General features: G+C 42.2%; 1 protein-coding gene and 1 long non-coding RNA gene across 2 annotated transcripts in view; one reads left to right on the top strand and one right to left on the bottom strand.

Moving 5' to 3' along the window:
* Nucleotides 1-22,621: 22,621 nt before the first annotated feature.
* Nucleotides 22,622-24,375, bottom strand: LOC138742371 (uncharacterized). Its single transcript, XR_011344115.1, has 2 exons — nucleotides 24,060-24,375; nucleotides 22,622-22,869 (listed from the first exon to the last, which is right to left on the bottom strand). It is a non-coding gene; the product is annotated as an uncharacterized lncRNA (long non-coding RNA).
* The window catches only part of mrps22 (mitochondrial ribosomal protein S22), a 38,850-nt gene continuing 36,607 nt past the window's right edge, over nucleotides 24,195-26,437 (top strand). The window contains exon 1 of the mRNA XM_069896663.1: nucleotides 24,195-24,334. Coding sequence (XP_069752764.1) covers nucleotides 24,226-24,334 — 109 coding nt within the window. The 5' untranslated portion in view covers nucleotides 24,195-24,225. The remainder of the gene's footprint in view (nucleotides 24,335-26,437) is intronic.

Genomic DNA, 26,437 nt, shown 5'->3' with positions numbered 1-26,437 from the left:
TGCTGTATGAAACAGAGTTAACTCTAGAAAAGGGCATTGAACATGCAAATTTACAGATCTGGCCAAGGCTAGACTACAAATAATAGATGGAAAATGGGCAGAGCTACATGGGGTGAAGCGAGAGGCAAAGATACAGAAGGGAATGAGCACCCAAGGCAATTTTGCTGTTGCAAATATTAAATTCCGCAATGTGAATGGGTGAATATGAAATGGCCTGCTCACAGTGAAGAGGACAGCAGAAGTCCATGGAATGGAGAAGATGAGTTGTCCAGGGACAGAGGCAAGATCAGGTTCAAGGCACCTGTTGAGTACCAGGTAACTGGTAACAGGCCAAACAAGTTCAATTCTGTGATAGGATGGCCCAGTGAATGATGTTGGTGAAGGGGCAATCAGTAACCTTTCACCAAAACACAAGAACCAAAGTAAGGCATCACCATTAAGTTCAAGTTTATCATCCAATTGTACAAGTATAACCTGACAAAACAGTGTTCTCCGATCCTCAGTTCAAAACACGGCAAAACAACAAAAAAAACTATACACATGCATAGTACGGAGATACAAATATTAAAATAAATAAATAAATATTATTCTTAAATTAGTAGAGTTATGGAGGGTTTGCATGAGCAGTTCATCAGTCATTCAGCAGTCTCATTGCCCATGGGAAGAAGATGTTTCTCAGCCTGGTGGATCTGGCTCTGATACTCCTTCCTGAGAAGAGTAGCTGAAAGATGCTGTGTGCAGGGTGGTAGGAGTCTTCAATGATTTTTGCAAGCTCTCTTCAAACAACGATCCTGGTAGATCACATTGTTGGGGGTGAGGGAGACCCCAGTGGTCAACTCTACTGCTCTTTTGGTCCTGTGGATTGACCTCCGATCTGATGCTCTAAAATAAACATACCACATTATGATACAGCTCTGCGGTGCACTGTTAGCCAGAATCAGACACACACAAAGATAAAGACAGTACAACAGGCTTTAATCCACAAAGACTTCCACAGAGCCAGGCTGGCTGTGGCTGCAGCAACTCTGAGTGAGGCCTCAGGAGGCTGGAGGAGGCTTATATCCCGGAGGGTGATTGACACCCGACTGGGTGGGGCTTGATCCATTCAGGCTGACTGATTGACAGCTGGCCAGGTGTTGTCCTGTCCCCTTACACTCCTGCAGGTACAGAGGTTTCCCCCTGCAGTAGGCCGGTGGTGTTCCAGCACATTCACCCCCTTCTTTAAAATAGTCCCAGAGGTGGGGGTGAGGGCAGTAACAAGGAATCGCACCCACTATATACATACAATATTTACAGGTTGAGATGATTTGGCAGTCGCCAGGGTCTCTGTGACCGTCGTAGGACTGGCTCCTGGTCACTGGTCAGATGGGAAGTGGGGGGGGGTGGGCTGGTGGCAGGGGTGTGAATGGCTGGTGTGGTGCCACGCAGAGGGGTGGCCAGGGGACCCGGGGTTGACATATGCGGGTCGTATTGGATGGGTGGTAGGGGCGGGTTCATCTCCTAAGGCTGAAGCGGGCCTCTGGTGGTCAAGGAGGCCCTGAGTGTCCCATAGCTGTCTGGGGATAGGGGTGTATGCCCGGTCAGCATCATCCTGAGTTGGAGGGTGGCGTAGTGTGGTGGGTGCTCCTGCTGGTGCCAGTTCCCTGGTTGAGATGGTGTCCTCCCTGTCACTGCCGAACCTAATGTAAGCTTAGTTATGGTTTGCATGAAGGAGGAAAACCTGCTTGACCAGGGCTTCAATCTTATGTGTCCATACATGCTTACGCAGAAGCTCCGGTCCCGGGGACGTGAGTCATGCTGGGAGCGACATTCCAATTGCCGACCTCCTGGGGAATGAGAACAGGCATTTATGAGGGGTCTCGTTGGTAGCTGTGTACAGCAGTGGCCAAATGGCATGGAGTGCCTCGGGCAGGGCGTCCTGCCAGTACTCAGTGGCCCACCCTTTTGATCTGAGAGCCAGGAGGACTGCCTTCCAGACCACCCCATTCTCGCATTCCACTTGCCCGTTGCCTCTCGGGTTATAGCTTGTTGTGCGACTGATCACGATGCCCCTCGCTGTCAGGCACTGGCGCAGCTCGTCGCTCATGAAACTAGACCCCCGGTCGCTGTGGATGAAGACAAACATAGTGAAAATCTGCCCCAAGGCCCTGATGACGGTGGCTGTGGAGGTGTCCAGAGGGCGCTGTTGGATGTCATAGCTGTAGGTTGCCAGCTCGATTCTCCAGCGCAGGATCTTGTCGTTCTTGATCTTGCTCTTGTGGGTAGTGTTAAACATGAATGCCTCAGCCAGCTAGTCTGTGAGGAGGGTGAATCTCCTGCCGGCCAGGTAGTGGCACCAGTGGCGGACCGCTTCCACAATGCCTGGGCCACCTTTTCAATGGCGGAGTGCTCTAGCTCAGAGCCGTGGAGGGTCCTGGAGAAAAAAACATCGGGGCACCCCCCTTGGTTGAGGGTAGCAGCAAGGGCCATCTCGGAGGTGGGGACCCAGCTTTGACTGGAGTAGGACCAACCTCTTCTGATCGGAGTTCAGGATGTCACCCTTGTGTGCCTCAATGATTGCCTTGACCGCATGCTGCCAGATCTCGAAACATGTCTGGGACTCCGGGGTGGCGTGGGTCGTCCTCGAGGCTCCCTGCGCACAGGAGTTTTTCCATAGCCGCCATGGGAAAATTTTGTGGATTAAATCGTGGTGCGCTGTTAGACAGAATCAGATACACACAAGGTCAAGACTGTCCAACAGACTTTAATCCACAAAGACTTCCACAGAGCCAGGTTGGCTGTGGCTGCAGCAACTCTGAGTGAGGCCTCGGGAGGCCCGCACAGTCTTATATCCCGAAGGGTTATTGACACCTGACCAGGTGGGGCTCGATCCCTTCAGGCCGACTGATTGGCAGCCAGCCAGGTGTTGTCCTGTCCCCTTACACTCCTGCAGGTACAGAGGTTGCCATCTGCAGTAGGGCGGTGGTGGACCACCACAAGCTCTTAATAGAGCTCCTGTAGAAAATTGACAGGATGGTGGCTGATAGCCTTGCCCACATTCAGTTTTGACAGGAAGTAGAGTTGCCTTCCTGACAAGTGAAAATATATTGTGTATTAATTTTTAAGTGGACTCCAAGGAACTTGGTGTTCTCTACTCTCTCCACTATATTTAATGGAGACTGGTTATCCCTGGTCCTCCTGAAGTTCACAATTATCTTCTTTGACTTGTCCACATTGAGACTCAGGTTGCTATTCTCACACCATGAACAATGGAATGCTGTACTGATGTGTGAAGATGTCTACAAGGACTTCTGTCAATTGGTCTGCACAGTCCTTCAGAACCCGACCAGGTGCATTGTCTGCTCTTACTGCTTTGTGTGGGTTCATCTTGGATAGGGTTCTCCTCACCTTGACCATGACAATGCAAGGGGCCTTTTCATCAGAGGGAGACAGAGGTTTCTTTGACCTGTTCTTCTTATCGAACCATGCATAGATGTCCAGAAGGTAAGCATTTTTGTCTTTGACTCACAAGGTTGTCTTGTGGTCTGGGAGTGTTAAAAATAATGTCATAAGCCATTGATGTACAAGAGTATTGTAATAGCATTTGTGACATATATTTGAAGTTGATGAATCCAAAGAAAGAAGAGAGATGCTGTATATTCCATTATCGTAGATTAATTAGGTATAAAATCTATACAGGGAAGTCATCTAGCTATGCAGGTGTGATTGGTAAAGGCAATATCATGGCCAGATAATGAAGATTGCTTACACTGAAGTAATAACTTCAGTAAACACAATTCATAGATACATATGCAAATGTTTTCCACAGTCGGGAAATCAGAGGTGCCGATTGTATAGATTGTGCAAATAGAAGTATCCAAAGAAAGATAGGCATATTACCAAAACGAAGATGTTAAACGCAGACACCTTTAAGTGTTAGGATATTGTGAACAAGGTTCATTTCCTTTCTATTGTGCAAGGGATATACTATATCCCTTTAAGAATTGCAGCATGTGACCAATTGCTGACCCGAAATGTATTGGTGTGTAACTAGTCTATGCAGCATTTAGTAAGGAACAGAATATACTGCTTGACTCTTTGTCAATTGTTCCTTTAATAAAGCACTTTATTCATTTACATTACAAGTTTTCCTCCAGTATTTGGTGAGTGAATGAAAGAAAGCTACTGGTACAGGATCATTTCTTTCACGATCAAACGTTAACTGTATTCGTTCTTTGTGCACTGCAAATGTCCCTTCCATTTAGTTAACTGAAACCAGAGGGTTAGGTTGAGTACAATAAGAGCATACTGATCATTTTAGCTCTGATCCATTTGAAGAAATATACATGCAATGAAAGAGAAAATGCCCACATCTTTGACATTCTGAATCTTGAAATCCAAAACTGTAGACATACTTCCACTTCTAATGTCAGTGAGAAATAGCATCAGAAATAAATCAAAGCAAAATGTAAGTATAACTGAGGAATCAGATCGTCAGCCAAAATGTCAATTTTAATTCCCTTCATTCAGCCAGAATGGTACTTGAGAGGTTGAGAGGAGATTTGAACAGTGTACACAATCATAACTGATTTAGATTGGGGAAAATAGATGGAAGCTATTCCCATCAGCAGACAACTCAATGACCAAGGGACACCGATTTAAAATATTGGCAAAAAGATGTAGGGGGATTGTGGAGGTAACATTTTAACTCAGAGTATAGTTAGGATGTGGAATTTACTAGTTAAAGGTTGATGGATATAAAATAAATCAATGTCTACAAACGGGAATTGGACAAGCATGAACAAGAATAATTTGTAGCGCTGTGGGGAAAGAACAGTCCAAAAAAACTTTTGGGATTCCTCCACTCTGAGTCAGCAGATTCAATAGGCTGAAGGTTGTTCACTTCTTTTGATTTACTGAAGAAATTTGAATATTTTTAATATTGTTGGCACCCTTGCTTAAATATGCCTTCCATTTTAATTATGACTGAAACTGAAGTTTTGAATTGAAAAATTACTTTTTAATAGCCAGTGAATCTTTAAGTCAATGGTAACCTTAACGATGAGTTTTCTCCAAAACAATTATATCTGTCCCTCAATTTTAAATTAAGGAATCAAATACTCTTTGACTAAGTTAATGACATAATTCAGATTTACTGAAGCTTTTGTTTCCTGGAATCCCAGGCTCTAATGCTTTATTTTAATATATTTTGAATTATTTAAAGGAGCTAGGAATTGTAGATACAGCTAATAAAGCCAATATTGAACTGTCTAGTTATCGAAAGTGCAAAGCCTTGAAGATTTTTCTTTGGTGCAAACTCATTGCACATGGCAGCTCAGCAAGCAAAAAAAAGAGAGGTGCAGAGCAAGCAGGCCATTGGAAACCCACTTAAACTATCCCTGACAATGGAGTGTGTGAGGAGGAAGGGGAATTCAGAATGCCCATAGCTGAGGGAAAGGGTGGGTCTTTGCTTATACTTGTCAGCAAGAATTCTAAACATATACCCAAAAGAATCCACACTTGCCCTGTCCTCTGAATTATTTTGTGAGCCTGAACCATGAGGTGAGATCTAAATTGACTTTGCAAATCTTCCAGATTCAAATGTTAGAAGAATTATTCTTGCTTAAAATGGGGTTTTGGCTCTTTTGAAAATTGGTGGTGGCATGTCTGTTGCTTACCCCACACTTCTGTGGCCTCCTCAGTTCTTGTCATCTTCCCTGAACTCTGGGTTCCCCACCTATTTCTAAAGTTATCTTTACAGACTCGCTGCCACCCTCTTCCCCATTTGTAACATCCCTAAATTCTCCTTGATGACACTTTTAATCACCTTGTAATCTAATATGCAAATATTAACATAACATATAACATAACATAACAATTACAGCACGGAAACAGGCCATTAGGCCCTTCTAGTCCGCACCGAACCAAACACCCCTTTCTAATCCCACCTCCCTGCACAATGCCCATAACCCTCCATCTTCTTCTCATCCATATACCTGTCCAACCTTTTCTTAAATAATACAATTGACTCCGCCGCCACTATTTCTCCCGGAAGATCATTCCACACAGCTACCACTCTCTGAGTAAAGAAGTTCCCCCTCATGTTACCTCTAAACCTCTGCCCCTTAATTCTTAACTCATGTCCTCTTGTTTTAAACTTTCCTCCTCTTAACGGAAATAGTCTATCCACATCCATTCTGTCTATCCCTTTCATAATCTTAAATACTTCTATCAAATCCCCTCTCAACTTTCTACGCTCCAAAGAATAAAGACCCAATCTGTCCAATCTCTCCCCATACTCCAGATGCTTAAACCCAGGCAACATTCTGGTAAACCTTCTCTGCACTCTCTCCACTCTGTTTATATCCTTCCTATAATTAGGCGACCAGAACTGCACACAGAACTCCAAATTAGGCCGCACCAACGTCTTATACAATCTCAACATCACCTCCCAACTCCTATATTCCATGCAATGATTGATAAAGGCCAGCATACTAAAAGCCATCTTCACCACCCTATTCACGTGAGTTTCTACCTTCAGGGAACGATGTACCGTTACTCCTAAATCTTTCTGCTCTTCTGTATTCCTCAATGCTCTCCCATTTACCACATATGTCCTATTCTGATTCTTCTTACCAAAATGAAGCACCTCACACTTATCAGCATTAAATTCCATCTGCCATTTTTCAGCCCACTTTTCTAAGCAGCCCAAATCCCTCTGCAATCCTTGAAAACCTTCTTCATTATCCACTATTCCACCTATCTTAGTATCGTCTGCATATTTACTAATCCAATTCACCACCCCATCATCTAGATCATTAATATATATAACGAACAACAATGGGCCCAATACAGATCCTTGAGGCACACCACTGGTCACCGGCCTCCAACCTGACAGACAATTATCCACTACCACTCTCTGGCCTCTCCCTTTCAGCCAATGTTCAATCCATTTGACTATCTCAAAATTTATACCTAAAGACTGCACCTTCCTAACTAACCTTCCATGTGGTACCTTATCGAAGGCCTTACTGAAGCCCATATAGACAACATCCACTGCGCTACCCTCATCCACATTCCTAGTCACCTCTTCAAAAAATTCAATCAGATTGGTCAAACATGACCTTCCTCCCACAAATCCATGTTGAGTGCTCCTGATCAGACCCTGTCTATCCAGATGTTTATAAGTACTCTCTCTAAGAATTTTCTCCATTAATTTACCTACCACAGACGTCAAACTTACAGGCCGATAGTTGCCAGGCTTCCTCCTTGAACCCTTTTTAAATAACGGAACCACATGCGCAATGCGCCAATCCTCCGGCACTATCCCCATATCTAATGACATTTGAAAAATTACCGCCAGAGTCTCTGCTATTTCCTCCTTCACTTCTCTCAATGTCCTGGGGAAGATCCCGTCTGGTCCCGGAGACTTATCCACCTTGATATTCTTCAAAAGCCTTAAAACTACACCTTTTGTAATCTCTATATTCCCCATATTTACCCAATTTGCTTTTTTTATCCCACATCTCCCAATATCCTTCTCCTTAGTGAATACCGAAGAAAAGAAACTGTTCAATATCTCCCCCATTTCTCTAGGTTCCACACACAGTTTTCCACTCTGATTTTCTAAGGGACCAATTTTGTCTCTAGCTTTCCTCTTACCATTAACATATTTGTAGAACTCTTTTGGATTAGTTTTCACCCTGCTTGCCATAGTTTTCTCGTACCTTCTTTTAGCTTTCCTAATTCCTCTCTTAAGATTCCTCTTACATTCAATGTATCTTTCAAACATCTCCTTAACTCCATGCTTCTTATATCTAATGTACGCCTCCCTTTTTCTTCGAACCAAGTTTCCAATATTCCTTGAAAACCACGGCTCTCTCAAACCTTTTGCCCCTCCTTTTAACATAACAGGAACATAAAGCTTTTGCACTCTCAAAATCTGATCTTTAAAAGACTTCCATCTCTCTACTACATCCTGCCCATAAAACAAATTGTCCCAATGCACACCCTGCAAGTCCTTTCGCATCTCCTCAAATCTATCTTTTCCCCAATCAAAAACCTCAATCCTTGGCCCTGATTTCTCTCTTTCCATAATGACATTGAAGCTGATGGCATTATGATCACTGGACCCAAAGTGCTCGCCAAAACTAACCTCCGTCACTTGACCCATCCCATTTGCCAACAGTAGATCTAACACTGCTCCTTCTCTGGTCGGCACCTCTACGTATTGTTGTAAAAAACTATCTTGCACACATTTCACAAACTCTAACCCATCCATTCCTTTCACAGAATGTGTTTCCCAATCTATATGTGGAAAATTAAAATCTCCCATAATTACAACCCTGTGCTTATCACAAATATCTACTATCTCCCTACAGATTTGCTCCTCTAGGTCTCGGTCCCCTCCGGGTGGTCTATAATACACCCCTACAAGTGTAACCTCTCCTTTCCTACTCCTCAGTTCCACCCAAATAGCCTCCGTGGATGTGCCCTCTAATCTATCCTTCCTAGGCACCGCTGTAATATTTTCCCTGACAAGCAATGCAACCCCACCTCCTCTTGCCCCTCCGACTCTATCACACCTAAAACAACGAAACCCAGGGATATTCAGTTGCCAATCACATCCCTCCTGCAACCATGTCTCACTAATCGCTACCACATCATACTTCCAAGTATCAATCCACATTTTAGTGTTAAAATCAAAAGGATTTTTTTTAGAAAGGCTGGTGTCTTCACCTTTACCCTCCCCTCTTCTGTGTTCATCTGCTTTCCCAACCCCTGTTTTCCTTAATTTCTGCACTCCTCTCTCAACTCCCATCTCACAATTTACCCTCCCGCAATCACCTCTGTGTTGCGCGTCGAAAGAACCAAAGACTTGTTGATCCAAACCAAGGCTTTTATTAACTAAAAGACTAGAGCATATCGCAAGTAGGTCGACCAGTCCAGAATGACCTGGTCTGGCTAGGAGCAATCCTTTAAGACCTGCCAGTAGGTGTAGCCACACTCTCAGCCAATCACAGTCATCCTACACCACAATCTGTACATATACACATTGGTGATAGAATCTGTACTATCACACCCTCTTATTAATATTGCCTGTCTTCCCTCTCCTTTTTCAGTCCTGACATCGGGTCCTGACCCACAACATGACTGTCCACTTCCCTTCATGGATGCTGCATCACAAACTGAGTTCCTGCAGCATGTTATTTTTGCTCTCGATTCCAGCAGCAACATTCTCTTGTGTGTCTATTTTTTGGTTTTTTTTGTGTATGTTCCTGTGGAACAGATTTAGAAGCTTTCCCTCAGAACAAAATAAATGCAAGTTCAATTAACAAAGAAACAACTTTTGACTCAGTATGAGCAAATGCTAACAGAACCGTTATTTTCTGCTTCAGTAACTTCCATTGTGACACAACAGCACCACCTAATGATTTATACAATGTAAAGCAAGCAAGGCACATTTATACAAACCATCCAACCAGTGGAATCCCCAGGTAGACCATACAAAATTGACAGCACTGGCATTGGTGATATTCTATTGCAAATAGTGATAATACCTAGCATATTGTTTGTGGTCAAATAGCTTTAGCTCTGAACACCCAGTCCAATTTATATTGTAGGAGTTCTTGGGTTGAAGGCTTACACCCAAAAAAAATAATGTAAAAGAGCAAGTGAGGAGACATTAATGACAATGCTTACTTTAAAATCTATATTCTACTTTAAAATCCATATTCGATGTTAAAATCAGAGGATTCCAGATGTGGACATTACTTTTTTACTCATTAATTCCAGGTGATTCATGAACATTTCCAGAAATACCAAACTGTCTTTACGATCCTGTTTGTTTATTTATTTTTAAAACACAACAGATTAATCCCCCACACCTTTACAGCTCTGCCTGTAAATAGAACTTGATCCATAATGTCCTTACAGAGAAACAAAACAATAGGTTGAAAATAATTGTAAACTGTGCACAGAATAAAAAATTGCAATGCTATCGCTTTTAGATGGTTTATGCTAAGATTGGTAAAATCAGATAAAATTAACCAATATTTTAACTGTCTTCATCAGTTTAATGCAAGAAGGTTTTCATTACCACCTTCATGCAGCTAATATAATGAAACTCAACCAGCAATGTCATGACTGTTTAAATTGGTACTCTATATTAATAGGATTGTAATTAGATTTTATTGACAAACTGAGCAAGGTATCCATTATTCACACTCAATTCAATATGAGTTAAGATAATCAAAATGGTGTAAAAATAATATTCTACTGGTTAAAATACAAGATGAGGTGTTCTTCCAGGGCCCTTGAAAAATAGTTAAGACTATGGCTAAATACACCAAAGAATTGCAACAGGTATCTTGTTTGGGGCAACAGCTCCGGGTTCATTTTAAATGTGTGTTTCTTCAAAATGGTTTGGGTTTGCTGTGGCATCTCCTGGTCAATTGCTCCTTCAATAAATCAAAACTGTAGACATTCTATTTCAGCCAGAACTATGCATCCACAACTGGCCATACCTGTGAAATATACTGCATCCATGATACTATGCCAAGACAATGAACACTAGCTGCTTCTTATTAAGTTAGTCTACATCAATGGTTCTCAACCTTTTTTCTTTCCACTCACATACCCTATGCCATAGGTACTCTGTGATTAGTAAGGGATTGCTTAAGGTGGTATGTGGGTAAAAAGAAAAAAAAATGAAAATCACTGTTTTAATCATACTTAATTGACTTGTTATGTATACGGTGTCATAACTCCAAAGGAAATGGGTCAAAGACAATTTTTCTCAAGCAAAATATTTCAGTAACAAATGGATCTAGAGCAATGGTTCTCAACCTTCCCTTCCTACTCACATACCACCTTAAGCAATCACTTACTAACCACAGAGCACCAATGGCATGGGGATTACTTAAAGTGGTAGTGAGTGGAAACAAAAAGGTTGAGGACCACTGGTCTACACCCACTCTAAACAAACACATCTCAGAAATTAGTAACTTAAACTGAAAGCAAATATTTTTGAAAGACTGGCATGATTAGGTCAGTAGTACAGGTTGGTGGTGTGGTATCCCTGTGGCCTTCTGAGTCAGTGGTGCGGTAAACCTGCGGCCTTTCCTGGGTCACTGGTGTGGAGGTTCTGTGGCCTTCCCTGGGTCGGTGGGGCTGTAACCCTGCAGCTTTCCCCGAGTTAGTGGTGTAGTAACCCCATGCATCCCTGGTTTAGTGGTGCAGTAATGCTGCAGCCTTCCCTGGGTCAGAGGTAACAAGGCAAGGCTAAAGGGGTAACAAGGCAAGGGAGGTTACCTATGTTAATTGTGGACAGCAAATATGTGTGTGAGGCTGGTGTTCTGTGCTGGTGTCAGATGTGGGAAGTTCTGGAGTCTCCTAGCCTCCTGGATGGCCATGTCTGCATCTGGTGTCTCGAGCTGCACGTCCTAGGGGATCACGTTAGGGAACTGGAGTTGCAGCTCGATGACCTTCGTCTGGTCAGGAAGAGCGAGGAGATAATAGAAATGAGTTATAGGTAGGTGGTAACATCAGGTCCACAGGAGACAGACAAGTGGGTCACAGCCAGGAGGGGGAAGGGTCAGATACTAGAGAGTACCCCTGTGGCTGTACCACTTGACTCCTGTTTGAGTACTGCTGGGGGGACAGTCTACCTGGGGGAAGCCTCTGGCACAGAGTCCGGCCCTATGGGTCAGAAGAATAGGAAAAGGAAGGTGAAGACAGTAGTGTAAGGGACTCTATAGTTAGGAGGTCAAACAAGCAATTCTGGGAACACAGGAAGGAAACTTGGATGGTAGTTTCCATTGCAAGTGCCAGGGTCTGGGATATTTCAGAATGCATCCAAAATGTCCTGCAGTGGGAGAGAAAACAGCTAGAGGTTATGGTATATATTGGTACCAGTGTCATAAATAGGAAAAGGGAAGAGATCCTAAAAAGAGACTACAGGGAATTAGGAAGGAAGTTGAGAAGCAGGACTGCAAACGTAGTGATCTCAGGATTACTACCTGTGCCAACTGACAGTGAGCATAGGAATAGAATGAGGTGGAGGAAAAATGCATAGCTAAGGGATTTGTGTAGGGGCCAGGGATTCCAATTTCTGGACCATTGGGACCTCTTTTGGGGCAGAACGAGTTGTACTTGAATTCCATGGGGACATATCCTGGCTGGGAGGTTCTGTTGAAGTTACCGGGGAGAGTTTAAATTAAGATTGTTGGGTGGTGGGAACCGAACTGAAGAGACTGGGGAAGAGGCGGTTACCTCACAAATAGAGAAAGCTTGAGACAGTGTTTGAGGGAAGGATAGTAGAGAAGGCACACACTCAGACAGACAGTTTGTGGTGTGTCTATTTAATGCAAGGAGTATTGTGAGCAAATCGGATGAGCTTAGAGCGAGGATTAATACTTTGAGCAATGATGCGGTGGCCATTACAGAGACTTGGATGGTTATTTCAAGTGCCCGATTTTAGATGTTTTAGAAGGACAGGGAGGGAGGCAAATGAGGTAGGGACATGGCACTGTTGATCAGAGATAGTGTCACAGCTGCAGAGAAGATGAACATCATGAAGGGATTGTCTACAGAGTTTCTGTGGGTGGAGGTTGGGAACAGGAATGGGTCAATAACTTTACTGGGTGTATTTATAGGCCACCCAATTGGAACAAGGATAATGAGGAGTAAGGGAAATAGATCCTGGAAAGGTGTAATAATAACAGAGCTGTCGTGATGGGAGATTTTAATTTCCTAACTATCGATTGGCACCTCCCTGGAGAAAGGGATTTGGATGGAGTGGAGTTTATTAGATGGTTTCTTGTAGATAAGCCAACAAGAGGAGAGACTGTACTTGATTTGGTATTGGGAAATTAACCTGGTCAGGTGTTAGATCTCTCAGTGGGAGAGCATTTTGGAGATAGTGATCATAATTCAATCTTCTTTTCAATAATAGCATTTGAGAGAGAGAGAAACAGACAAGTTAGAAAAGTGTTTAATTGGAGAAAGGGGAATTATGAGGCAATCAGGCAACAAAATTGAAAGCTTAAATTGGGAACAGACATTCTCAGGGAAAAGTACTGAAGAAATGCGGTGAATATTCAGGTGATATTTGTGTGAAGTTCTCCATAGATATGTTCCAATGAGACAGTGAAATTATGGTTCGGTACAGGAACCGAGGTGTACAAAGGCTGTAATAGTTCTAGTCAAGAAGAAAAGAAAAGCTTACAAAAGGTTCAGAGAGCTAGGTGATGTTAGTAATCTAGAAGATTACAAGGCTGAAAGGAAAGATCTTAAAAAGGAAATTAGGAGAGCCAGAAGTGGCCATGAGAAGGCCTTGCGGAATGTATCAACTTGGATAAGTCACCAAGACTGGATGAGATGTACCCCAGACTACTGTGGGTGATGAGGGAGGAGATTGCTGAGCCACTGGCAGTGATCTTTGAATCATCAATGGGGATGAGAAAGGTTCCGGAAGATTGGAGGATTGCGGATGTTTTTCCTTTATTCAAGAAATGGAGTAGAGATAACCCAGGAAATTATAGACCAGTGAGTCTTAACTTCAGTGGTTGGCAAGTTGTTGAAGAAGATCTTGAGAGATAGGATTTATGAACATTTGGAGAGGTATAATATGATTAGGAATAGGGCAGTTTGTTCTTTACAAGCCTGATTTTTTTTGAGGATATGACTAAACACATTGATGAAGGAAGAGCAGTAGGTGTAGTGTGTATGGATTTCAGGTAAGGAGGTAAGGCTTATTGAGAAAGTAAAGAAACGTGATCCAAGGGTCATTGGTTTGTGGATCTGGAACTGGCTTGCCTACAGAAGGCAAAGAGTAGTTGTAGATGGGTAGGGTCAATGCCAAGGTGGAGCATCTGCAGGCATTGCCCTCCCCAATAGAGGTGCTGTGGCCCCCGTACACTCGCAGCCATTGCTCGCTGTCAGACATGTCCTGCGCACGTCCCTAAATATGTCACAAATCACCAGTGTCTAGTTTGACACATGCTAGTGACTTTACACACAATTAAAGCAGCGCTTTCATCTGCTACATTGGAGGGACAGGTGACATTAACGCTTGTTCAGCAGGTAGGTACCAGCACCACATTCCCCCCCCCCCCCACCCAGCTGAGTGAGTTTACTACTGTTGGACTGTGCCCCCCGGTTACCCTAATGCCCCTATAAGACTTGTTTTGGTGCCATTCCTGTAGATGAGTCATATTCTGGATGCAGGTTGGTGACCAGTAGTGTGCCTCAGGATTCAGTTCTGGGACCCTTACTCTTCATAATTTTTATAAATGACCTGCATGAGGAAGTGGATGAATGGGTTAGTAAGTTTGCTGACGACACAAAGATTGGGGGTGTTGGGGGAAGTATGGAGGGATGTCAAAGGTTACAGCGGGACATTGTTAGGATGCAAAACTGGGCTGAGAAATGAAAATGAAGTTCATCCTAGATAAGTGTGAGGTGGTAAGTCAAATATGATGGCAGAATATACTATTAATGGCAAGACTCTTGGCAGTGTGGAGGATCAGAGGGATCTTGGGGTAGGAGTCCATAGGACATTCAAAGCAGCTGAACAGGTTGATTCTATAGTTAAGAAGGCCGATCTTATAATCTTTCTGGGAGTATGACAATTGGTTCAGCAACTGATAGTTATTGAATGGGAGGGATAGGTTTACGAGGTGGAAAAATAATAAAGAAAAAAAAAAGGCCAATGGTGTATTGGCCTTCATTAATCATGGAATTGAATTTAGGAGCCAAGAGGTAATGTTGCAGCTATATAGGTCCCTGGTCAGACCCGACTTGGAATATTGTGCTCAGTTCTGGTCGCCTCACTGCCGGAAGGATATGGAAGCCATAGAAAGAGTGCAGAGGAGATTTATAAGGATTTTTCCTGGATTGGGGAGCAGGCCTTATGTAAAAAGGTTGAGTGAACTCAGCCTTTTCTCTTTGGAGTGATGGAGGATGAGAGGTGACCTGATAGAGGTGTACAACATGATAAGAGGCATTGATTGCATCGATAGAGGCTTTTTCACAGGACTGAAATGGCTGCCACAAGATGACATGGGTTTCAGGTGCTGGAATGTAGGTAAAAAGAAGATGTCAGGGGTAAGTTTTTTTTAAAAAATGCAGAGACTGGAGTGAGTGTGGAATGGGCTGCCAGCAACAGTGGTGGAGGCGGATACGGAAGGGTCTTTTGAGAGACTTTTGGGTAGGTACACGGAGCTTAGAGAAACAGAGGGCTATGAATAAGCCTAGTAATTTCTAAGGTAGGGACATGTTTAGCTCAACTTTGTGGGCCAAAGGGTCTATATTGTGGTGTATGTTTTCTATGTTTCTATGTCAGAATCTCTGACTTTGGAAATTCCCACCCTAAACTGGCAGAATTGTTCCACATACTTCTTGTGAACTTGCATTAATTTTTTCTGCAAGGTGATTTGATTTGTTTCACTTAAACAGGTTTTCATTATCCTCTTTCATCTACCTATTCTTTTCTTACCTAATTCTGTGATTGATACAGACTTTTGTTTTTTTCTCAATATGCCTCCTATTATCCTACATTTACACTACTTCTGCTGGCTAATCATCTCCTGCTTTCCTTGCAACGAGATCATGCTGTTTCTCTTCCTGTACATGTGCAATGCTTCCTGTTCCCCTTCTCCTGCCCTATTCCCTTTTTTTAATGCTCTTCATCTGCGTTATCTGCCATTCTGGCAAAGCTTTCATGGAGTTAAAATGTCATGTTCATTCTCCCTGACATGTTGTGTGTTTCAAACAATTTCTGCTGTTTTAGATTTCCACCATCTGTCATGTTTTAATTTCATTCATGTTGGCTCCATGTTGAATTTTCAACATATTACCTGTTCACATAATATTTAAAAAACATGCTGGAAGAACCTCAAGTTGAGAAGTTAATTGAGCCTTGGATGTCCAAAATGCATTGCACAGAAATGCGGTAAGAAAATGTTATAGATAAAAACAATCAGGTGAACTTTTTGAAGAAAGAGATCAAGTTCTACTTTAAAATGTAGCATTATTATAACATATAATTTTACAGCATTATAGGAAAGTTATGACCCTACATTGAATTTTTTTGAAATTTTTAGAGAGCAAATGAAGGGATTCGAAACAGAAAGAAATGACAAAAATATAACCCTTAATAAATATAAAAGAAAACTAATGGAAATGTATTCCCAAGTATCTTTATTTGTACATTCATATTCATTCATATTCACAACACTGCACCCAAGGGCTACATCCTCCATTGCGCTGATCAAACACCGGCATCTGGAAAAACCAGGGTATCATCAATCCTTCATGATACATGGACATGACGGTCATGTACAAGACATGCTCCCCTGACCTGGAACATCTGGCGATCCAGTACCTTCTGAGGAAGTTCACCGTTATCATCCTGGTCGCAGTGTACATTCTGCCCCAGGCTAACATCAGGCTGGCACTGGAGGAACTGAGCACAGCCATGGGGACAGCACATCCAGATGTCTTCCCGATCACTGTGAGAGACTTCAATCAGGCCAACCTGAAGAAGTCTCTGACAAACTACCACCAACACATCAAATACGAAACCAGGGAACTAAACACACTTGACCACTGCTACACCACCATGAAAAACTCATACCGAGCCATACTGTTACAGCCCAGAGGACCCCAAAACCCAGCAGCAATAGAAATTCACCAAGACAAATGGTTGTTTAAACAAAAGTCATTTTTAATTTTCTTTAAACATAAAAACAGGATCAAATTTTAACTTAAAGTACTATGAACTTAACCTAACTTAACCCCCTTCTAATTCTAAGTGCACGTATATAAGTTCACAGTCCAATCTCACTTCTCACTCCTGCAAGTTCACTGGTATCAGGCAATCTTTATACTGTGCACACAATTTAACATTTATGAATTTTCACCAGGCTCAGGTGGAAAAAGTTAAATGGTCACCGCTCAGGAAGGTTCTTGTCAGTTTTCAGAAAGAGATTTGTTGCTCGTTAGACACACACAAACTGATTTACTTCCATCAGTTACTTCAGTGACTTGCTGGAGAAATTTGCCCCATCAGGGCTTTCCAAATGATAACCTCTTCTTCTGCAGGACTCCACAGAGTTCCTTTTTCTTTCCCTTATTTCAGGTGAAACACTCTAGGCAGCCATTTCCTTTTGTAAGGACCACATGAGTTGTTTCAACAGCTAAACTCAGAACTCATAACCCGCCTTCAAAATGGAGTTTTAAACAAGCTGCTAGCTTGTCATGCTGCAGAAACTAATTTCTCTCTCTCTCTCTCTCTCTCTCTCTCTCTCTCTCTCTCTCTCTCTCTCTCTCTCTCTCTCTCTGGTCTCCTCTCACTTTCTCTGCTTGCAAAACCACATGATCTTCTTAGAACACCAAACTGCAATCAGACAGATTGCGGCTCCGGACCCAATCTTCTTGGTCGATTCATCTGTTGTTTTCAAAACAATACTCCATTACTCCACAGCATGTCCAATTAACACCTTCTTGTGAAGTCTCTATAGGCATTCTTCAAAGATTTTGCAAAGGCACTCAGAGCCTGGACTGTCTGGCTTGAGCTGACCTCTGGCACTTTAAGTGAAATCAGTTTTGTGAAGTGTTTGTTTATGTGTAACCTACACTACCCCCACAATCTATATCCTTCAAAAACATATCTATATACAATATAAAAATATGAGATAATCCATAACAATACCACGACTGCACTTCAGCAAGTCTGATCACCTGGCTGCACTTCTACTCCCAGCGTACAAGCAGAGATTGAAGACCACAGCACCAGTGGTGAAGACAGTGAAGGTGTGGTCGAGAGAGGCGGAGAAGCGTATGCAGGTCTGGAGCATATTCAAGAACTCATCCATAGACTTGAATGAATATGCAACAGGTGTCATTGACTTTATCAAGACCTGCATTGATGAGTGTGTGCCCATGCACACATACCGGGTGTTCCTCAACCATAAGCCTTAGATGAATCAGAGGATTTACAACCTGCTGAGGGCAAGAACAAGAGCGTTTAAAGCCAGGAATCGAGATCTTTACAAGAAATTCAGGTATGACTTGTGGAAGGCCATCTTTGAAGCAAAGTGGCAATTCTGAAACTAGAGAGAGTCAGATACACCCCAACTATGGCAGGGAGTGCAAGCCATTACAGCCTACAAAGTGAAGACGAACACTGTAGATGCCTGCGATGATTCACTACCTGATGAGCTGAACACCTTCTATGCCTGCTTTGAGAAGAACCAAACAATGCCTACTAGAATCCCTGAAAAGGCTGAGGACACTGTGATACCTGTCTCTGAGGGCAACATCAGAACATCATTCAAGAAGGTGAACAGGCCCTGATGGTGTACCTTGTAGGCTACAGAAAATCTGCACCAATCAACAAGCCGGAGTGTTCACTGACATTTTCAACCTCTCATTGTGGCAGACAGAGGTTCCCACCAGCTTCAAAAGAGCATCAATCATCCTGGTACCCACAAAGAGTAGCCTGGCCTGCCTCAACGACCACCACCCAGCAGCATTAACTTCTACTATGATGAAATGCTCAAGAGACTAGTCATGGCCAGTATTAACATGTACCTAAGTAAAGATCTGGACCCCTTACAATTCGCTTATGTCACAATTGCTCCATAGCAGATGCAATATCACTGGCTTTCCACTCAGCCCTGGATCACCTCAACAATTTATACATAAGGCTGCTCTTCATTGGCTACAGTTCAGTCTTCAATACCATTATTCCCTCAGTGCCGGTCAAGCAGCTACAAACTCTAGGTCATGTACCCCACTCTACAACTGGATCCTTGACTTTCTCATCAGAAGACCACAGTCAGTACAAATTGTAAACAACGTCTCCTCCTCACTGATCATTAACACAGATGCACCCCAAGGATGTGTGCTTAGCCCACTGCTCTACTCATTATACACCCATGACTGTATGGTCAGGCACAATTCCAATGCCATCTACAAGTTTGCCGATGACACCACAGTTGTTGGCAAAATCACAAACGGCAATGAGGAAGCATACAGGAGGGAGAAGGATCAGCTCATTGAACTGTGTAATGACAACAACATTACACTCAACATCAGCAAAACCAAGGAGATGATTGTGGACTTCAGGAGGAAGCTAGGGGAACATGACCCAGTCCTCATCAAGAAGTCAGTAGTGGAGAGAGTCAAGAACTTCAAATACCTAGGTGTCAACATCTCCGAGGATCTGTCCTGGAGCCTCCATTTTGAAGCATTCACAAAGAAGGCTTGCCAGTGACTATACTTTGTGAGGTGTCTGGGGCAGTTTGGTATGTCACTTGTAAATTTCTACAGATGTTCTGTGGAGAGCAACCGGTTGCATCATTACCTGGTATGGAGGTGCCAACTCTCAGGACAAGAAAAAACTCCAGAGGGTTGTTAACTTGCCTGCAATATCGCAGGCACCAGACTTCACTCCATCGAGGACATCTACATGAGGCAGTGTTTAAAGAAAGCAGGCTCTATTCTCACAGACCCTCATCACCCAGGCCATGCCCTTTTCACTCTGCTACCATCAGTTAAAAGTTACAGGAGCCTAAAGGCGAGCACAAGGACAGCTTTTTTCCTGCTGCCATTCGATTCCTGAATCTTTCTTTGGCTTGGCTTCGCGGACGAAGATTTATGGAGGGGTGTGTCCACATCTGCAGCAGGCTCGTTGGTGACTGACAAGTCCGACGCGGGACAGGCAGGCACGGTTGCAGCAGTTGCAAGGGAAAATTAGTTGATTGGGGTTCAGTGTTGGGTTTTTCCTCCTTTGTCTTTTGTCAGTGAGGTGGGCTCTGCGGTCTTCTTCAAAGGAGATTGCTGCCCGCCGAACTGTGAGGCGCCAAGATGCACAGTTGGATATCAGCCCACTGGCAGTTGTCAATGTGGCAGGCACCAAGAGATTTCTTTAAGCAGTCCTTGTACCTCTTCTTTGGTGCACCTCTGTCTCGATGGCCAGTGGAGAGCTCGCCATAGAACACGATCTTGGGAAGGCGATGGTCCTCCATTCTGGAGACGTGATCCGCCCAGCACAGTTAGGTCTTCAGCAGCCATTTGCTCCATAATCTCCAATTTTGTGTAGCATTTTGATCAATTCATCACCTATACTTTCATAGGAAGAGCTCCTGAGGTCAACCACATTAATGAATGTGAGGAAATGCCCTCAAAAAACGTTTAAGGGAAAAATTGGGCCATGGAGCTTTATTTGACATGCAAAATAATCAGATAAGTAGGAACAAACAATTTATCAGAGCCAGGAAGATCTATCTTCAAAATTTATGAAAAATTAGATTTGTGAGAAAAACTCTTGAATGCTTCTCTTTTGGAACGATACAACCCATGGAGTATGTCTGAGCTTTCTGAATACATTAAGAAATTGTTCTCAGGAAAACATAAACCATTGGTTGATAACACTCGTTCCTGTCACCTTTATTAAAGTTTCCAGCATTTGTACTACTCCCTATATGAGGAACTGGAACTCTGTTTCTCTCCATACATCTCATGCCCAACATCTCCTATTCCTCCTTCAACTGCTGCAAGGCACAGTTTGCAGTGCCTGACAACCAACAGTTTTGAATTAACTCCATAAACTATATGTCCTGAGGAAAATGCCTTAGGTCAAGAATCCACTTCAGAGGATTACCAAGTATGATCTTTAAAGATCAAAATAATGTCAGTTATGAAAAAACAAGGATAAAGGTTATCTTTATAACAGTAATCTATCTTCACCTATAATACTGTTTTGACAAGAGCAATACAAATCAGATTAACACATCATCCCATAAAGCTATTTCACATCCAACTAGTTAAAAAAAAGTCCAATTGAAATTGCAACAGATGGAGAATTCAACAACCAATATTAGTTCATTAAACTAGAAGTAAGCTTGACTTTTATTGAAATAATTCAGACCATAGATAGTCACTTAGCAAGAGAACAATCAAATGTCAAATGTTGTACCAACAATACCAAGGGTAATGTCACACTTATTAGTGAAGGTCATCAGCAGAATCATGACTACAAGCCTTTATCTTTTCTACATTTTGGAGAATAGATATGTTGACAGCATAAAATCACAACAGCACATCTTGAATCATTAATTATATTTGAATCTTTGAATGCTTTGCTGTCAGTTAAAAGGCACCTTATCATGTATTTAATTTGTGCAGAGAGAAAGTGAGCACACAGTGAATAAATTTGGACTATGAGAAATTATGTTTGAATGAACTTCTTTCCAAAAGCTGCTAGATTACATTGATCATGGCAGCTCTGTCACTACAAAAGGGCTGTCTGCACCATTGTAAAGTCACTTTTGTTTTGCATGAACATAACTGTATTTATTAGCTATATTTTGCATTTATTATATCATTTAATTCAATTATGAATACTATTGTAGTCTTTTTTAAACAAAATACCTGTTCGGCTGCATATGTGCATTATGTACACTGTAGAGTATATACAGTCAACTTGTTATCATTGCTGATGAGTATATTGTTTAGCATATCGATATTGATGTGGATGTTATTGAACTAGGAAATATATATATCTTTTTATGAAACATTAACTACTAAATTAAAGAAAAAAAAACTTCAGGATAGCACAACTCAACCAAAAGTAGATCTATTTAATGTTCACTGAGCCATCCATAATTCAACTAAAAGCACAAAGAGAAAGAAAAAACATGCACATATTTTCTAAACACAAAATCGAATAGACATTTTTAAAACACACTAGTTGGTGATTAAAAAACTGAAATGTTTAATTCATTTGCCAATTTCATTTGTCAAGGGAGCAGGTAGTACCAAATATTTCAATTGATTCCAGTTGCTTAAAATTGGTGATACTAATGCATAAATAACAACCAATATCAGATTAATACTTCTTAAAATTATAAAGAGCCACATACTAACTATGAATTGTAATGTTACACTTGTCTGCTCACAATACTTAAGTCAGAATTATGTTTCATTTGAACTAACTGTATAAAAATATATTTTCTAGTTAGTATATCTACATTATCATTTAAGGGCTTCTGACCTGATTAGTTGCAAGGATTTGAAATTAAAAAATATATATTATTAATGCCTTACATTTGTTTGTCAGAAATGTTCTATGTATTAAATTTAACATTGAACTAATCAGGCATAATGTAAAACTAACCTCTAAAAACAAAATATAATTTTATTTGAATGGTAATTTTTTTTGAAGAAACAGGTCAGAATGAATGTAAAGAATTTTTTTTTAAAGGTATTTGTTTAAATTGTTTTAAATAAGGTGTTGGTGAATTGACTTCTTGAATACTGTGTCCTGGGGAAGGAGCTTCCACAATGCTTATGCATAGAGAATTACAGGATTTAGATTCAAGAACAATGAGGGAACAGTGATTTAATTTCAAGATGGTGAATAGGCCTTGAAGTGTCAGGTTACACCAAGGAGATTAAAAGTTGATTGGATGACTCCTTCACAGAAGATCCCAGTTCCGCCCATGAACAAAACCTCAAACTTTTCCATCTCCTCATTATTTGATATCGCTGGTGTTTTAGGAGAAAATGTTGCATGGGGAGAGTTAAATTGAATTGAAGCCAAGAAAGTTCCACTTACTCCAGTAAAAGGAACTTCATGAAGCAAAACATTTTATTTGGAGGAAATGGCAACACAGGGGCACACCTAATGGAGTTGCTATCTCACAGCTTCAGTGATCTCTATTCAATCCTGACATCAGATGCTGTCTGTGTTCAGTTTACTCCTTTTCCCTGTGTCTGTGTGGGTTTGCTCTGATTTTCTCCCAAGTTCCAAGGATGCGCAGATTGCTAGGTTAATTGACCATTGTAAATGACCCCTCGTCTGTAGGTAAGCGGCAGAATCTGGAAGAAATGATGGACAAGTGGGGAGAATAAAATGGAATGAGTGTTGGGTTGATGTAAATAGGTGAATAGGGGTTAATGTGGTTTCACAGGATCAAAGGACCTTAGAGTTGCATCTCGCCTTGACTTCATGACACTAACCATGTGGCTTTTCTTGATAAAGAGAATATTTTTTTTTATTGAAGTGGAAGAGGGCGATGGCAGAATCGGGGACAGAACATCTAATCAGGGGCATTAGGGTAACCGAAGGCGGACACAAACTGACATTTGTGTGGTAAACCACTACTATGCCATGATTGGCTGCTGCCGGCTGGACACGCCTCCTGAGACCGATCCTACCCATAGCCCCTTGCATGCTCCCCCTTTCTTTTTGCTTCGATCAGTCAATAAGGTAGATTGTTTTTCCAGTCTTTAATTAATAAAAGCCTGATAGTTTAACAACTCCAGCCTTTTGTGATTATTGATAGTCCATCAATTTGAAAACTCACTCAGCGGTGGGGTGGGAGGGGGGTGCTATACCTACCATGAACCTGTGCCATCATACTTCCCCTTTCCTCTGACGTAACAGATAAACGTGAGTGCTTGTATCGCGTGGACGCTAAAGAGACACCATTGGTGGCGGGTGGGGCAATGCCTGTGAATGCCCTCCCCTTGGTGCCAGGTGGATGATGTAAGACATGGAGGAGTCCTCAGTGCATCCCAGAGGATTGCTGGGTGCCTTCCCTGGTGATCCAGAAACTCGATTCAACGAAGAGTCACAATGATAGAAGGGGCGGAGAGACAAAGGATAGGAAGAGAATATGTAGAAATTAGGATACATTCAGGCTGTACAATGAGGGAAGAGGACTGATGGGGAGAGAAAAGACTTGGAATGCAAAGAGTGAAAAAATGGATTGGCACATTCATAAAGTAGAGTTACTAATATTCATCTTTATATTTCACACTATTAGGATGATTCAGTTTTGGGGAGTTACAATGAATTTGGTAGAGAATTACAGAGCCGGTGGAGTAATTGGGCCTTCTCATTTCAGTGACACAACCCCACTAAGTTAGAGCAGTAAAATACCAGTTTAAAAGGTATGGAGAGAACGAAGAAGATCAATAAAGTGTATAAGTAAGAGTCCTTAAAGGTCTCTGATTGTCAATTCCCAGAGTGCCGCGTGGCGACGTCACTCAAAGCGGAAGGTTACCTCTGTGCCTCGAAGAGGTGAAGACGAAGATGGCGGCGCTCAGGGCAGTGCCCTTGACACGTGTGCACGCACATTCTCCCGGAAAACTCCATTTCCCAGAGTGCCGTGTGGCGACGTCACTCAAAGCGGAAGGTTATCTCTGTGTCTCGCAGAGGTGAAGGCGAAGATGGCGGCGCTCAGGGCAGCGAGGTGCGCTGTTCACGCCGCTCGGTGTGCTGCAAACTCGGAGCAACTGTGCGTCAGAGGTCTGTGCAGCCAGAGACCCGGGGAGGCCGGTGAGTTGACGCTGCCGTGAACATTGTGGTTATGTCCTTAACGCAACAGTTGTCCTGTGTCACGCATTGTTTTGCGTGCTGGTCAATCACAACATCAAGGTAAGGCCAGCCAGAATGACAATACATTTAAAACAGGTAGTTTCGTTTATTAAAAATGGACATTAAATGGAGCGGCAGTTTAAATTGACAGAGGATTTTATTTTACTTATGCAGCCTTCCGTGTATTCCAAGTGATGCCGGTCCCATGAGAATAGATTTCAGACATACATAACATCACATGCAACCCTTCAGGTGCAGCAGAATTACCCCGAATTGGCAGTGCAAAAATAAACTGTACACAGTGTAGTCATATAAACAAATAAAAGAACTGAAAACCGACAACAAAGGTAAACTGTGCAATATGGAGAGAACGAAGAAGATCAATAAAGTGTATAAGTAAGAGTCCTTAAAGGTCTCTGATTGTCATTGAGGATTTTCATGGTGGTGTGAGTCTTGTGGCACTGATACATCTTTCCTGATAGCAACAGCGAGAACAGAACGTGTGTGTGGGTCTTTGATGATTGTTGCTGCCGCCCTCTGATGGTAGCGTTCCCTGTAAAATGTATTCGATAGTGGGGAGGGTTTTACCTGTAATGTCCTGGGCTCTGTCCACTACCTTTTGGAGGGCTTTACACTCAGGGGTACTGGTGTTCTCACAACATGCAGCTGGTTAGCACACTTTCCACCACACCCCTGTTGAAATTTACCATATAGCCCTGTATGTACGAAAATAGAATTAAGTAAATCGAATGCCTCTTGGAGAATAAATCAGGCAAACAAATTTTTGTCGGACCCTTTTTTAAAAAAAAAGTTAAATTTTTATGTATTACCAGACAATAATTGACATCTCCATAATTTTGAGAGGTGAATGAATAATATTGGATAGTAGAAGGAGGGAGTTTTCTGGTAAATGGAAAGAATATCTGTTATTTTTAATCAATTACTGAACTTGAACAAAGTTTTGAAATGTGAATGCATTTTTATAAATGCATTGATTTGCTTTAGTGAGTGTTGGGTTCAAGCCCGCCCTCTGCTGGACATCATGACGTGGGCATCATGATGTCACCCTTCCATATAAGACCATGTGTGTCAGTAGCTATGTTAGTCTAATAGAAGTAAAGGATGAGAAACTATCATATCTTCGAGTCTTAATTGTGTGAGTGCATACACAACAGTGGCGACGCGAATCGAACTGAACCCTATACTCCATGCAGAAGGAAAACAACAGAAGAAAGTTAGAAAACGACTACCTAACAATCCCAACAAATTCCCCCCCAAAAGATCAAGGCGAAAGTGCACCAAGATGGCAGAGGAAAAGTTCAGAGAATTTTATGAAGTAGAAGAAACTTGGGATAACTATGTAGAACAGATTAACCACTACTGTGTAGCCCACAATATGTGGAAGGTCCAGTGGACTGCAAACGTGCTCTTTTCCTCCATATAATGGGCAATAAAACATTCAACTTCCTTAAGACCTTGCTGGTCCCAGAGGATCCAGAGACGAAGACATTCAACAAATTATGCACAGCTCTCAGGAACCATTTAAGCCCCAAACCACCAGTTATGGCAGAAAGGCAGCAATTCTATGAAAGGAGACAAGGACCAGGAGAAACAGTAAGTGAATGCCTGGCATAGTTACGCAAACTGGCAGAGCACTCATTCCGAGGAGTTTCTAAATCAGGCGTTGCAAGACAGATTAGTGAAGGGGCTGGCAAATAGCTTAGCAAGGCAAAAATTATTAGCAATGTATGAAGACGTTACATTACTAATTGCATACAGTGTTGCCTTGCAGCTCTGAAATGGCAAATAAAAACTTGGATGTGGGTCAACCAGACCTATTGGTCTGGAGGTCTTACTGCCAACAATGCTTCTGTTGTGGGAAATACAACTACCGACCAGAAAACTGTTTCTTCAAAAATTATAAATGCAACCATTGCAAAACAGAAGGTCATATCAAAGCTAAATGTCCACTTCTAAAGCACAGATGGCCCGCAAATAAACAGGCAGCTAACGTAAAAACAATTGCAGAGAGAGAGGCAACGTAACAATGATGACGATAACAGC

Source organism: Narcine bancroftii, chromosome 9 (assembly GCF_036971445.1).
Source record: "Narcine bancroftii isolate sNarBan1 chromosome 9, sNarBan1.hap1, whole genome shotgun sequence".
Classification (NCBI taxonomy): domain Eukaryota; kingdom Metazoa; phylum Chordata; class Chondrichthyes; order Torpediniformes; family Narcinidae; genus Narcine; species Narcine bancroftii.
This window is presented reverse-complemented; position numbering and strand designations above follow the sequence as displayed.